This window comes from Fistularia commersonii, chromosome 2 (assembly GCF_037954325.1).
Source record: "Fistularia commersonii isolate RoL2024-O1a breed Wild chromosome 2, RoL_Fcom_v1.0, whole genome shotgun sequence".
NCBI lineage: Eukaryota > Metazoa > Chordata > Actinopteri > Syngnathiformes > Fistulariidae > Fistularia > Fistularia commersonii.
In genome coordinates this window covers 21312563-21326895 of record NC_141285.1, presented here as the reverse complement: position 1 = coordinate 21326895, position 14333 = coordinate 21312563, and the positions used below count along the sequence as shown (strand labels likewise).

The following is a 14333-nucleotide window of genomic DNA, read 5'->3' as shown; positions in this document are numbered from 1 at the left end:
CCTCGAGAGGTATCGCTTCGCCTCTTGTCCGACAAGCTTTTTCGGCACTGGACCGAGAAAGCCTGCGTCATGATACGATAAAACTCATAGCATAGACCGCGAGTAAGGCTGTAATTTTTAGATAATACGAGAAGAGGAAGAATATATCGATTATGACCATGACGGTATAGTAACCCCATGGATGTCAGATGCCATAAAAGTTCACCCAAGTTGAAAGTTTATTGCACCAGCAGCGCGTCAATGACATTTCCCCGCAGGAAGTGTCATTGTATAATATAGTACATTTTGTCTAAATTCCCATCTGTTGTGCTGAAAAAATAAAGTCCCATGACCTTCAACATTTCCGAGCAGCATGATCTAAACTGTGGTTCTGAGCCAAGGCATCACTGGGTAAGAAGTTTCTGTTAATATTTGGCTTTATTTAAAATCTCACCCTGAGATTTGTTTCCTTCCATTCACCCTTTCAGTCCAGTCACAAAGAGGAAGTGAGCCTTTGTATCTCGCCCCATGAGCCAACTGCAGTTTGCATACAAGGAATGTTTGATGCATACCTCCTCTTGAGATGTGCCAAGTGTTTAAGTTTGGCCTCTTGGTTTCAGAAAATGAGCTGTAGTAGACATTTTCTACCTGCTATGAGACGCCAGTGATTTTTCAAATGAGCCTTTGTGCGAGTTGAAGGTCTGGAGTGAAGACGTTAATGGCTGATGTAGAGCTCAATGATGGCTGGATTCCTTCAGTTTAAGGTTTCCCTTTCTTTCACATTTTAGCAGAATATCTGAAGAGCTGTTATTTCCCTAATGACTTCTCCCGGTCTCAAATGCTCACTGTCGTTTGTTTGCACCATTTCTGATACGCTCTACCTGTTCAGCGGGTAATTCAGAACAAACAAACTGGTCCCGCCAAGGATTAGTCATGTGCTCAATACTACAATAAAGACATTAAACAACTTAAATCAACATCCCGATGAGCCAAAATATCTTTTAAACAGCAATCGGTGATAATTCCGACTTTGATATGTTCTAGAATTGGCTTTGGGCAATTGAATTAACAGGTACGTCACATTTGCTGCATACAGTTGTTGCAATTTACTTAGAATTAAAGGGGAGTGTGCAAATTTTAGAGGAACAATCCAACCAGAATGAATTTCTTCAGTGATCTACGGACACAGTTCATACGAGCAGTATGCAAAACAAATCCCTGCTGGAATAAGAAGATTCTCTTTCTGAACTGTCATGAATGAACTCGCAAAGATTATTTGGGTCCGTTTACACGCTCAATCATGGCCCGTATTCAGCACATCATTTTTGTGCGGCCGGACCCTTGTAGACGGGTGATTACAAGACTAGGCTCTATGTTGAAGAAAGAAAACATGTTCTCCAAGTGGCTTTGTCATTCCTCTGCAGGGAGGATAAGAGAAAGCGAAACACAAGGAGTGCCGGATAAAATATCTTTCGTCTTGATAACACAAAGTGTTCTCCTTTGACAGCACTAAATACGGCGCCGCTGATGAAGCTGCCCGCCAATGACAAACACGAGTTAGTCATTGCCTTTTCCTTCCTTAAGAAACATACCTCAACACTGGAAGTCCCAAACTTTTGATACGAAATGTGTCCGTCCCCCCCCCGGCTCGTTCAAACAGAAGTCTTCCCATGAATCTGACGGACATTTTTTATTTAGTTCTTCTTTGCTTGGTTGATTAATACAAACCCAAATGACGAATGCATTACTTCAATAATCCGCCAGCTTCTGAGTAAAGTCCCCATGCAGAAGTTAAGAAATCTCTGATACCACCCTCATACTCAGGGAAACAAAGGGATCCTAGTTTCTCACATTTTCTGATTCATTGCCCAACAGCAGAGGGGAAAACACGGATCAATCAAAATAAATATCCACCAATTGGATCCCGCGTGCTGGGAGGTTGTTTTTTCTCCCAGGGTGTCCATTGACAGGTTTTGGTTGAACACGCTGAAAATGATACAACAACACAGGTATCGCTTGCAAATGTTGAACTTCAGCCCATGTGTCGCATTGAAATATGTTGTTTTCCCTCTTCTGAGGAAGTGGATAAGGAGATCGTGCAAGGAAAGGTAGCGATCGAAATGAAAAAGAAGTACTTTGTTAAATTAAAAGTAAAACAAGAAGACAATAACACCTTTCCTTTCGGCTACTCCCTCCAGGGGTTGCCACAGTGAATCAACCTCCTCCATCTAACCCTATTCTCTGTATCCTGTTAATCCTGTTCATACTTCATGTCCTCCTTCACTACATCCAGAAATCCTCTCTTTGGTCTTCCTTTAGACCTCCTGCCAGGTAGTTCCAGTCCCAGCATCCATCTACCATTATATTCACTATCCCTCCTCTGTACACAACCCAACCATTCAGTCTGGCTTCTCTGACCTTATCTCCAAAGCGTCTAATATGTGGTGGCCCTCTTCTGCACCCGTTCCCGATCCTATCCATTCTTGTCACCCCCAAAGAGGATCATCAACATCTTCATCTCTGCTGCCTCCTGCATTGCCATACAGCATTGCCGGTCTCACTACTGTCTCACACCTTTCCTTTCAAAAAGACAAAAATATCTATATTATTTTGTAACATTAGTTACAATGGTAATTATAGTAGTAATTACAATAGTAATAGTATGATAGAAATAGTCGTTTGTGGGAGAATATTAGATAAAAAAAGGACCGAATAGAGAATAGTGCGCCTTTGATAAATATTTCATGTATGGTTAACCTATTGGGAGAAAAAAAAATCTTGCCACTAAAAAAGGAGATGACCTTATTCCCGGATTGTTTGCACAAACACGTACGAACCAGTTGAGTTGAATCACGATTGTTTCCTTTTTTTGTTTTACTTTTGTGACTCATCGGGTCGCGGGCACGCTCCGTGCGGGCCAAAGCGGAGGGCGAGCTGGTTGTCGCGCCGTAATCTCGCGATACAAGACGAGACGCGACGCGATCCGTCTGTCTCCCCGGGAGACGCTCGTTTTTTTGTGTGCGCGCGCGCGCTCCGCGGGACATGCTTCTTCGTGTCCGCCGTTCAGACGACGGAATAGCGCCCCCTATCGGCGGCGAGGATACCACCGACAGAGGCAGGAAAATGGATGGACGGAAAGTCCCCGTGTGGAAATCCCCTTGACTTGGGCTTTTTTTTTTTTCCCCTCCCCTCTCTCTCTCTCTCGCTCTCTTTCCTTTTTTTCTTAAAGCTATCGTTGTCAGGGGTGTGTGCACTCTCTTCTGAAAGCCTCTGCCCGAAACACGTCTGACAGGAGGAGGAGGAGGGGGGACAGAGAAGAGACAGAGAGGGGGGGGTTGAATGGCGCCGCGGACAGCTGCGGTGAGGCTGAGTGAAGCGGCTCGGAGAGGACTAGCCTGAACATCCGGGAGGGCTTTGTTATTACACCCCGACATATTAAACAGGTAAGACACCCTCCACCCCCTTTCCCTCCCCCCTCCCTCCCTCCCTCCTTTCCCCACGTCGCGGACGCCGTTTCTTACCCCGGTAGCCTTACGTCTACCCGGGGCCTTTGAGGGAGGACTCCGTGTTTGTGGTGCTGGGGTGGGAGTACGTGGAGCGGGGGGTGGGGGGAACCGCTCGGAGCCCACTCACGACCGGGGCTTTGACAGCCATTGTTTACGAAGACGTCACCCCCACCGCCGTCACCCCTCCTTCCCCACCCCCAAGCCTCGAACCGGGCATTTAAACGGCCAGCCGTGGAACGGTGGTGCGGCTGCCTCCAGCCGTTAGCCGCCGCGCGAGACGCTAGCAAGCTAGCTACATTGTTTTAAGGTAGCTGTCACCGGAATTACGTAAGCAAAGTCTTTATTTATTTGTAGTTTTTCCCATTTTTTTTTTCAATTTCTTGCGTGTTAACAGAGGAGGAGACAGACAGTCGCTCTGAACCGCAGAGCCGTTGTCTGGCCGCCAGCCGGCGGTGCCAAACAGCGATTGATGACCGCTGCTAACGCGGTCGCTGACAGCCAGGTGTGCGGCGTCCGGTCCCCCCTCCTCCTCCTCTTCCCTCCCCCGTTGTGACCGTGTAGCCTCGCTAGCACGGCCTGGTGTGTTTGTTGCACCTGCTGCTCGGTTAGAGCAGGCACCCAGGCCACTGGTGAATCTCGGTGGGAGGGTGGTGAAGGTTTGGACGATGCACCGTGCATCCTGGACAGTTTCCACTGGGTGGCATCAAGTTGGATGCCCGCGTAGGGTTTGTTGTTGCGGGTCGAGAAGTGAACTGAAAGCTGTCGGCCTCCGTGCTGCCTGACACTTTTTTTTTTCAACTTCCTATGCGCTGAAGATGTGCTGACACTTTATCAGTATTTATGTCGAGGAGAAACAAGGAAATGAGTCAAGTTGTGCACTTAACAACGCTCCTGTCACTTCAGGGCACCTATGAGTTTGCTCAAGGGCACGATCATCAGCACCATCACAAGTTGACTATTAAGTATTTAATTGCTGCTAATATTTACCCCCCCCCCCCCCACACACACACACAATTGACATAGATTTTATCCAAATATAGCCTTGCTTTTTCCATGCAAAGGTATATTTTTTGCTGTGCGTTGTGCACAGGCCCTGCAACGAACACTCCGGTCTGCAGCTGTTATTGACATTTGTTTTGAAAGACAAATAATATTTGACATGTTGGAAACTGGAATGCTTCTTATCAAGGACAGTTGTTAAGCAAAGAAGGTACTTTTTGGTCATGGTTCAGGAATCCTCGGGATAAACAGAAGAACCAAAGGTTTGCCACTTCTACTGAAATGATCTGTCATGTCACTGGCATGTTCTCGAGGTCAGGACTCGTCAGCATTTTTTTATTAAATCCTTAAAATCTTGCTTCTTTCAAGAGAGCCTTTCATGACCTTTTTCTTGTATAAGTTGTGCCAAAGATACTCTTTTTCTTAAAACTGTTGTAGTCAGAATTGGTTATTGAACACTTATTATCTAAGTGTAAGTTGACATTGAGTGTTTGGTCTGGTCTGTGCACACACAAGCATCTTCTGTTAACACAGCTCGAAAAGCCCCCATCAAAACAAAAAGGGGAATTAAAAGAACAAACACGAACACAAAGAGCTCCTTGTGTATTTCATTCAATTTGGTTCACCAGAACCTCCAGTGAAAAAGCACCAGGCAGCCTTTAGAGCGGGTGGTTTCCCAAACAAACTGTAAATTAGGATGTGTCTGGGTCTCAATTAAAAAAGAAGGGGAATCTCCAGAGAAAGTTCCCAAGCAGCCTTTCCTGACTGTTCTAGTTTTATTCTTCTGTAACATATCCTCTTTCCTCTCTGTCCATCCAGATTCAATATCGTTTGATCATTGGCGGTTGGGTCCCCCGACCAGTCCTCTTCCTCTCCCGCCTTCCATCCGCCTGGCCACCCGTTCGCCATGTCGCAGGGTCAGAACTTCCTTCCCAAATTCCTGTTTGTCTCCAATCTGCTGAAGGCGGTCAAGATTCGTCAGCGAGTACTCAACGATGTGGTGAAACCCGTGGCCAGCGGTGGCCTGATGCACCACCTCCGGGGTATGCATCGCTACACGCTGGAGATGATCGCCATGAATCACTTCCCGCAGGCCTTCCGGGAAGTGGTGCAAGCGGCCATCCTGGACCGTGCCATGCAGGCCTCCTTGGAGCAGGAGAAGAAGCTCAACTGGTGCAAGGATGTGAAGAAGATGGTGCCGTTACGTACGAATGGTATGAAAACTCGATGCAATGTTCACTTTACACACAGGGTCAGGAGGTACTGATTGAGCAGTCCAACATGCTGTTTTCAGAGCCGCCATCAAATAGATTTAAAAAGCACTTTCTCTTGTAAAGAAGCGGAGGCTTCGTGAGTCAGAGCTAAACGGTATTTGCCACTTCTTGGATCCCGTTAATCACAAACAGTGTTATCGTAAGTGACAGCCATGAACGGATACAGGTTCCACTTTCGCTTACTTTCATCGCAGCCCTTTAGGTTTTACTGTACCAAAATGGGGGTTGCAGTTCAGTCAGCTCAGCGCTAAGTCATATTTTCTGTTACATGTGTGTTGTAATATAGGAACATCCCAGGGTCGGCAAACATGCGCAAATAGGCTTGCCCACTTCTGATCATCCGTCTGCACTGGGAAATTCTCTGGCATCACATGCTGGACTGTTATTTATTGCTGATGTTGCTTCAGGCTTGTTTATTTTCATAGCCTTTTTATTCACAGCCTCAGGGGTATGTGTCATCTCTTTGTATCTCACCGTGAATCACGGATATTAAATAAATGTATATTTGGCTCCCGCCGGCCTCACAGATGCCAGTTTAGCTTGCTGTCTGTGTGTGTCACATCTCCGCTGCCCAAACCTGACTTTGTCTGGCCCAGTGCTGTCGTAAATGTACGCATCTGGCATGTGCACTGACTCACAAAGGGGATTAAGATTGGAAAGGGGGGGCGCAGGGGGCACAAACAACCGAAAAAGGAGGTTGAAATCAAGTTGTTTTCAATAACGCCGAAGGGTCATGGTTTAACACTCAGAAGTAACCGACTCCTACATAGACCTAATTTCAGAACTTACTGGATGGATGATACATTTAGGGGTGTTCTATGAGCTCATGGATTTTTTTTTCCCTAAATAAGTGAGTATGAATTTATTAATGACTAAAGAAGTTCCTCTGTAAAAAGACCCCTGAATCGATGACACACCTGACAGGCTTTTACTGCCAGTAACATGAATGGAATTTCCGGGCTCGTGGTGATGATTTCATAAAGATGAGACAGAATTTAGACCCAGAGTGTCTAACTCTGAAGGACCCAGACGTGACTTTCAGCAGAGGACGTGCAACACACACACACACACACACACACACACACACACACACACACACACACACACACACACACACACACACACACACACACACACACACACACACACACACACACACACACACACACACACACACACAGAGGGCTGACTGACTGCTGCTGAGTCACTGGAGCTCAGCAAGGATACACACATTGAAAGAGAACATGGGCGAATAGAAATTTGTCAATGAACATTCGCTGAGAACAGGTCCTAATAATCAATCCTCTTAGATTCAAAAATAGTTGAGTAAGGTTTTCCTTGGACGTGGGTCTAAGTATACTTGTGAGCTGAAAATCCCCTTCTTGGGATTTCATTCATGAGATTTTACTTAAGAGTTCAACGAAAAAGTCAGAATTACTCACAGACAGGACAAGATATATAGCTTCCCATAAAAGCAAAGTAGCCCGGCAAGACATTTAGTCTCCAGAACTAAAAATTAGCAGGCCAATATCCGGTTTCGTCATCCATACACATTCTCCACACAGTGAAGAAATGCTTTATTGAAATTCACTGCGTCTTCTGTCTTGAATTTCTGGGACTCGCACTTGGGGTTTTTCCCCCACACAGCATCCCATGTCAGTCATGTGTCCCCAACAGGCAGGATTTGTTCAGCTATTACATAGTGACAATACATGATTACACAGAAGACTCTCTCATACACACACACACACACACACACACACACACACACACACACACACACACACACACACACACACACACACACACAGAGTGGTTGTCCTGTAAGAGCAAAGCTCAGAATTTTCATAATAACATGGCCTCCAGATGATTTGATTTTACGTTCTCCCATTTTTATTAAAGCAGAAAGGAATGCCCTGGTTTGTGTAAGTAGCCTTTCTAGACAGCTTGTAGACAAGTTTGAGATAGTGGATGATTTGTGAGCCACCCCGAGAGCATCGCTCAACAAACTGCCGCAGCATAAAACTTGTGGCAAGTGTCACCTGGATGCTGACCAATTGTGTTTTAAAGGCCGGTCCCGCACTGGTGTGTTTTCAGGAAGTATCTCAGTTCACCACAGAGGAAGTATCTATATTTAGATGGATCGGACCAGCAGACCATCTTTCATCTTTAGTTGTCAGGCAGCTCAATTCAGGTCAGAAGCCTGTGTGTTTTCTGTGCTCAAGAGGAACCACTTATATATGCGTGTTTGTGCCTACTCTTGTATGCCTGTGTGTGTATTTCTGGTGAGGATGACGCTGTTGAGGCTGCCTTTTCACAGCGGAGACCTCTGCATCTTAGTTTTTGTTGAGTGATGCAAGAGAGCCGAAATCCAACACTAGCTAGCAAGTCTGAAATAGGGGCTGATGTCTATCCTTTTTTTTTCTCTCCCCTGCCTTGTACAGTGGGATGCTCCTCTGTTGGGCTCGACACAAAAAACTCACTTTATACTCATTTTAGAGATTACGGCTGTTCTGTAATATCAACACAGCCATATCACCAGTTTTTTTGTCCAGGCATACTGTATTAATTTTCCTGCCTCTCATATTGATACTCCTCCGTTCCTCCGTAGATTTCACTGTGAGGCGATCTGCCTCCTGTCACTGATGCAAACTGAAAGCAGATGTGGCACAAAACATAAGAGGCCACCTGTTTTTTTTTTTTTTTTTTTTTTTAAAAGCTGACATTTGGTTCCATTTTGCTTTTCAAATTGAAACTGGATAGAATTCTTACTTGGTACCAATCCGCAATCTCACTTACTCAAAATCTCAAAATTTTCGCCAATTCCAAAAATGAATGTTCAGCATAATATTGTCAAATCAAATTTGGAGTTGATGTGTTCTCTAAAGCTCACCTGCAAGCGGGCAGGGTGCTTTAGAGAACAAAAGCGGGCAGAGCCTTACAAGTCTAGCAGTCTCACGTGCACATTTTATGTCAGTGTTTGATTAATCACAATGATCACTGGGTGCTGATAGCGGTTGTTGAAAAGATAACATTCCTTCCTGTCCAAGCCACGCCTGTGTGGAAAGTCCAGGACCAGCTGAGAAGCATTGATGAGTTGGGATCATAAGAGAGGAACACACACATGCACAAAAGGCAGAAGTTCACCAAGGGAAATTCCTGCATTGAGTGTGTGGCAACAGGGTTTTTCAGCGCTTCACACACACACACACACACACACACACACACACACACACACACACACACACACACACACACACACACACACACACACACACACACACACACACACACACACACACACACACACACACACACACTCAAGCACAGCTTGGTTCTCCGGTTTCACAATAAGAAAAAGACCTATCGCCATCATTGAAGACCCAATCAAAGTCTGGGGTTTATAGTTGCTTCATGTTCTCAACAACACTTATATAGAGGATAGTATTTACTAATAAACAAGGCAACAAATTATGACTGTCTTTTGTCCAGGGAAAGAGTAGTCTTAAAAAAAATCATATAACAGGTAAATTAGGGGTCAGGCCTGCTGGGCAAAGGCCTTGCAGTGTCTGTACTGTGGGTGCACTTTTAGACATGTGAGGGTCATATAATAGCCTACGCACAATCAACCCGACAGCCTGGAAATCCCCAGACTCCTGTTACGTGTGTGTGTGTGTGTGTGTGTGTGTGTGTGTGTGTGTGTGTGTGTGCGCGCATGCATGCAGTACAATTGTCTATGCGGATGTATAATTTTGTACATGCTGCCATTTTACACGTGTGTGCGCGCATGACTGACTGTACATTCGAAAACATTCGTGTCCCATTTTCACAGATGGACAACCTGTTACACCGATTCTGTTTGGGTTGACCTGCATGTGTTTTTGTGTTTCCACAGGAGACGGTAATTGTTTGCTTCATGCTGCCTCTCAGTACATGCTCGGCGTTCAGGACACAGACTTAGTGCTACGGAAAGCCCTCCACGGAGTTTTGAAAGAGACTGACACGGGCGTCTTTCGGGCACGGTTTCAGGCCGAGCTTCTCCAGTCACAGGAGTTCACCCAGACTGGACTTCGATACACAACCATGGTTAGAGACAAACTCTTGTAAATGAGTCGTTGACGTGCAAAGTTTGTATTTTATGAAGAAGCATGATTTCCAGAGTATTCATTTAGAAAAAAACAAATCGGTGATGTGTTTCTTATGTTTGCATGAAGTTTGCTAAAACTTTTTTGCAAAAAAAGGTTTCAAATGTTGTGTCTCTGTGTGTGCTTTCCAAGAACTGGGAGGACGAGTGGGAAAAGATTGTAAAGATGGCGTCTCCGGTATCCACTAGCAACGGCCTCCAGTTTGACTCGCTGGAGGACATTCATATCTTCATCCTCTCCAATATTCTCCGCAGACCAATCATAGTGATTGCAGGTACTCACTCGTCCACACTTTTGGCCGTGTTAAGACACGCGGTGTTTTTGTATTTCGGTGTCTCTTTTAGACCAGGTGAAACGATTTGTTCAGACACTTTGCGCAACACTTTTTAGTCTAGAAGTTTCTCTTTTGACTTTCATCTATCTCTGCGAGCACAGAGAGGATATTTGCCTCTATAATCTACAAGGCGAGCCCGAGGTTGGCCACTTCACGTCGCACCATTTGGGTCTATTGATGTGTACATTCTCCCCAATACATCTCAGTTTATTCTACTGTTTCACTCTCTCATTGAGAATTGATGCAAAGACGTTTGTGCAGTTGGAAACTGACCGTGTCTTGTTGATATTTAAATATGACATATATTCACACTGATATCGGCAAAGCTATATTGACAGAGTTGAATGCACACACCACCCATCCTGCATTTCTGACAGCTTGAGGAAATACTTCTTACTGCCACACAATGCAATATAGGCATGATACTTCCCATCAATTAGTCCTCCAAATAACTCCCGGAAGCCCAGTAGACTGTACGTCATAGTTATTTTCAAAAGCACTTGCAACTTTTAAACGGCTTTTCCTTCCACAGATCAGGTTGTCAGGAGTATGAAATCTGGCTCCTCCATCTCTCCTCTGAATGTGGGCGGGGTTTATCTGCCACTACACTGGCCGCCCGCCGAATGCTACAAATACCCGATTGTGCTCGGCTATGACTCCCAGCACTTCGCTCCTCTCATCACCATCAAGGACAGCGGTCCAGGTGAGACGCCCCTAAGCTTGCATGTCGTGGAGGTGACAGACGGACGGAGGAAGAGTGGCCGAGTTCTTGTTCCCGCATGACATCTTTGTCTGAATTTTCTTAGAGATTCGAGCGGTACCGCTGATCAACCCAGGAAGGGGGGGCTTTGAAGAGCTCAAGGTTCACTTTCTGATGGAGAAGGAACAACAGCAAAAAGAGAGGCTTCTCAAAGACTACTTGCTTCTGATAGAGATTCCTGTCATTGGCTCAGGCTACGATGCCACGAGGATCATCAATGCAGCACGGTACATACCTGGAAACATGCGTTAATTGATTTTCCATTGAGCGAGATGGATGTCCTTTAAATAGAAATATATGAATGCAAATGATTGTGGTTGGGATTCATAAGACCGATGGTGACCAGTGCCCGAATATAAATAAAGCCTAATTTTATGTCTCTTACCAAAGACTGGACGAGGGCAACCTCCCTGAAGACATGAACCTGATGGAGGACTACCTGCAGCTGGTCAACCACGAGTACCAACGCTGGCAAGAGGACAAGGAGCAAGCATGGGCCGCTCAGCCACAACGGCCTCCGCCCTTCTCCGTGTCCCAACTCTCTCTGATCGAGATCCGCTGCGCCACGCCTCGGTGCACCTTCTACGTATCTGTGGACACGCAGCCTCATTGCCATGAGTGCTTTGAGAAACGACAGGCTACGACCGCTTCGGGAACCAGGATAGAAGGGGTGGTGCAGGCCAAGGGAGGAGGAGTGCAAGGCGGGGTCGGAGTGATAGGGGGCTCAGAGACCGAGGTGAGCGCCCGAGGAGGCCGGAGCAGCAGCCCCCCGTCCTCGTCATCCGGGAGAGGGGTGGTCCTTTCAAGTCCTCGCTCGGCTCCGCCCACGGCCCCCAGCCTCAGCCTGTACAGCGAAACCCACGCTATGAAGTGCAAGACACCCGGATGCCTCTTCACCCTCAGCGTGGAGCACGACGGACTTTGCGAGCGCTGTTTCAACTCCAGGCAAAACCACGGACCGCCAGGAGCCGGAACGGCGGCCGCAGTACTCCCGAGCCCGAACGGGGGCCCTATAGCTCCCCACCCGACGCAGGGCTCTGGATGGACTCAGTGGGGGGGCTGCGAGACAGAGACAGAACGCTGCAGCATGTGCAGACATGAGGCATTCAGGATATTCAACGGCCTGTGTCCACCTTGTATGCAGAGACAGCAGGCTCCAGAGAGGGGGGAGCCACAGCAAAACAACCCTAGGACTGAGGCTTCTTCGTCAGCGTGGAGCCAGGCCAGGGACTCGGAGCGGCCGTGCCTCACCCTTACCCCGGGCCACACCTCAGCCTGGCAGGCCCCTCAGGCCCGGCCTTGTAAAAGATCCGGTTGTCAGTTCTTTGGGACGCCGGGGAACTTGGGTTTCTGCACTATTTGCTACGTAGACTATCAGACCAACCACCGTAAGTTCAGACACGACACTGGATCATTCCATCCATTTTCACATAAGTCTTTCTAGTAAAGGGTGTGTTAGGTATTGTATTTTTGTTTGCTTTGGTTTAAACAATACAATACCACCCTCATTTGTGGACTGAAATGTTTTTAATCATTTTGAGCATCTTTTCTAACGTTGGCCAATCTTGTGAATGTTCCAGACATGACCCCTCCCCCTGCCCCAGTTCAGAGCCGGCATGGCTTGGAGGCGGGCTTCCAGAACGCCACGAGATGTCGCGGACCCGGATGCGGTGCTGTTGGCAAGGCAATGCTGGAGGGTTACTGCGACAAGTGCTATGTCAAAGAGCAAAGTGCAAGACTGAACCAAGTGGCCCATCGCACTCAGCACTCCCCCCCTCTGGTGATGGTAGGTACCTGCCAGACTGTGCGAGCTCCTCTGCATCGCATTCTGTGTCTCCCGCGCCGAGTCTTTTCATTGAGGTTTTCTTGTCCCGCTTAACCGACCGATTCGTTCTCTTCTCTCTCTGCACATGAAGCGTGACCGAGCAGTCAAACCCAGATCCACGCAGCAATCCCAGACCCAAACCCAAACCCAAACCCAAACGCAGACCCAGACCCAAACCCAAACCCAAACCCAGTGCCGGCGGAGTGGCTGCAGCAATGTGTCGCCGGGCTGCACAGACCTCTGTCCAGAGTGCCACACCCGCGGCCAAGGCAGAGAAGTGGGAAGGCGGGCGCAGGCGCCCAAAGAGAAGTCGAAGCAGCGATGCCGGACGCAGGGCTGCGACCATTACGCCAACCAAGAGAAACAGGGCTACTGCAACGAGTGTGACCACTTCAAACAGATTTACTGCGGCTGACCACATGCACCCACGCATCAATGACAAGGACACATTGCTACCATACTAGAGCCGCTGCCCTGCTCTGGGCACCTCATGCCAGTCAATGCACCTCTGATACTAACTAACCAACTAACTAACTAGCTAGTGACTAACTAGTAACCTTATGGCCTGAAAATCAACCCCCCTGTGTAGAATGTGAAGAGAGAGTGTGTGTACATGGGGGGAGTGAGTGAATGCGAGTGCGAACGTGTGTTTTTTTTGTTTTTTTTTTTGTTTGTTTGTTATTTTTGTGTTTGAGTGCGTTTGCAGTAGACATGGCCTCCAGAATACCTCTTTGTGCAATTATTATCATCTTATGTGCTGTGTGTACTTACACGGTGAGAGGTTTGGCTACATGTCAGAGCAACTGATTTCACTCTTGTGTACAAAATGTATTTAGAGGTACGTAGTGATTCGTGCCGGACAAAATGATTGTATGTTGACATAACGAGAAGCATCTGACATTGCTTTCTAGACCGCAGCCAAGGATTTATACCCCCGTCTGTCTGTCTAAACCCATCTGTGTATTGGTCAGCCTGTCTGTCTAGCATTTGTTCTGCAGGGTGAGGGACGCAGTAGTTGGGGAAGACCAGCAAAAAAATAACAAGACAAAAAGAAAACTGGCAAAAAGCTGTTGAATTACCAAGCAGATGCGATGCAAAGTGGGCAAAGTAAATATGCGCTCGAAATGAATTGGTATTGCCAAGGGTCAGCCGACTTCCCCAGAATAACCGTCACCTAAAAAGACAGGGATTTTACCAAAATGGCTTTTACAATCAGTTTTGTAAAATGAAGGAAGAAGAAAAAAAAGATTTGATTTTCCTCCATTTGTTGGTGTTGCAGTGTTCATATTTTGATGAAAATTGAACCTCTATATAGAATCAGCCTTCCAGTTGCTTGAGAACAGGGAATGGGAAAACCGGAAATCAAGTGCAGACCAGAACTATTAACAATGCAAGACAGACAGGGCAGGGCCCTGCTGGTTTTGGTGCTACATGTACAGAAATACAAGCCTCGCCATTGTAGCCAACTCGCTGGCAGTGTCAGCACACAGTAGACTGAGAACACAGTGGAG

General features: G+C 46.9%; 1 protein-coding gene across 1 annotated transcript; it reads left to right on the top strand.

Annotated features, from left to right (window-relative positions):
* The first annotated feature begins 3285 nt into the window (after nucleotides 1-3285).
* On the top strand, nucleotides 3286-13369 carry tnfaip3 (tumor necrosis factor, alpha-induced protein 3). Its single transcript, XM_086172587.1, has 9 exons — nucleotides 3286-3422; nucleotides 5304-5698; nucleotides 9654-9844; nucleotides 10036-10177; nucleotides 10770-10940; nucleotides 11044-11224; nucleotides 11388-12385; nucleotides 12578-12783; nucleotides 12914-13369. Exons 2-9 carry the CDS (start codon nucleotides 5392-5394, stop codon nucleotides 13235-13237), a joined length of 2520 nt encoding a protein of 839 aa, XP_086028713.1. The 5' UTR covers nucleotides 3286-3422; nucleotides 5304-5391; the 3' UTR covers nucleotides 13238-13369.
* The last annotated feature ends 964 nt before the right edge of the window (nucleotides 13370-14333 follow it).

Excerpts from the sequence above, each read along its gene's own strand:
- tnfaip3 (XM_086172587.1), top strand. The coding sequence starts at position 5,392 with ATGTCGCAGGGTCAGAACTTCCTTCCCAAATTCCTGTTTGTCTCCAAT. Across the intron at positions 10,178-10,769 it reads ACCAATCATAGTGATTGCAG|ATCAGGTTGTCAGGAGTATG; the intron begins GTACTCACTCGT and ends TTCCTTCCACAG. Across the intron at positions 12,784-12,913 it reads ACTCCCCCCCTCTGGTGATG|CGTGACCGAGCAGTCAAACC; the intron begins GTAGGTACCTGC and ends CTGCACATGAAG.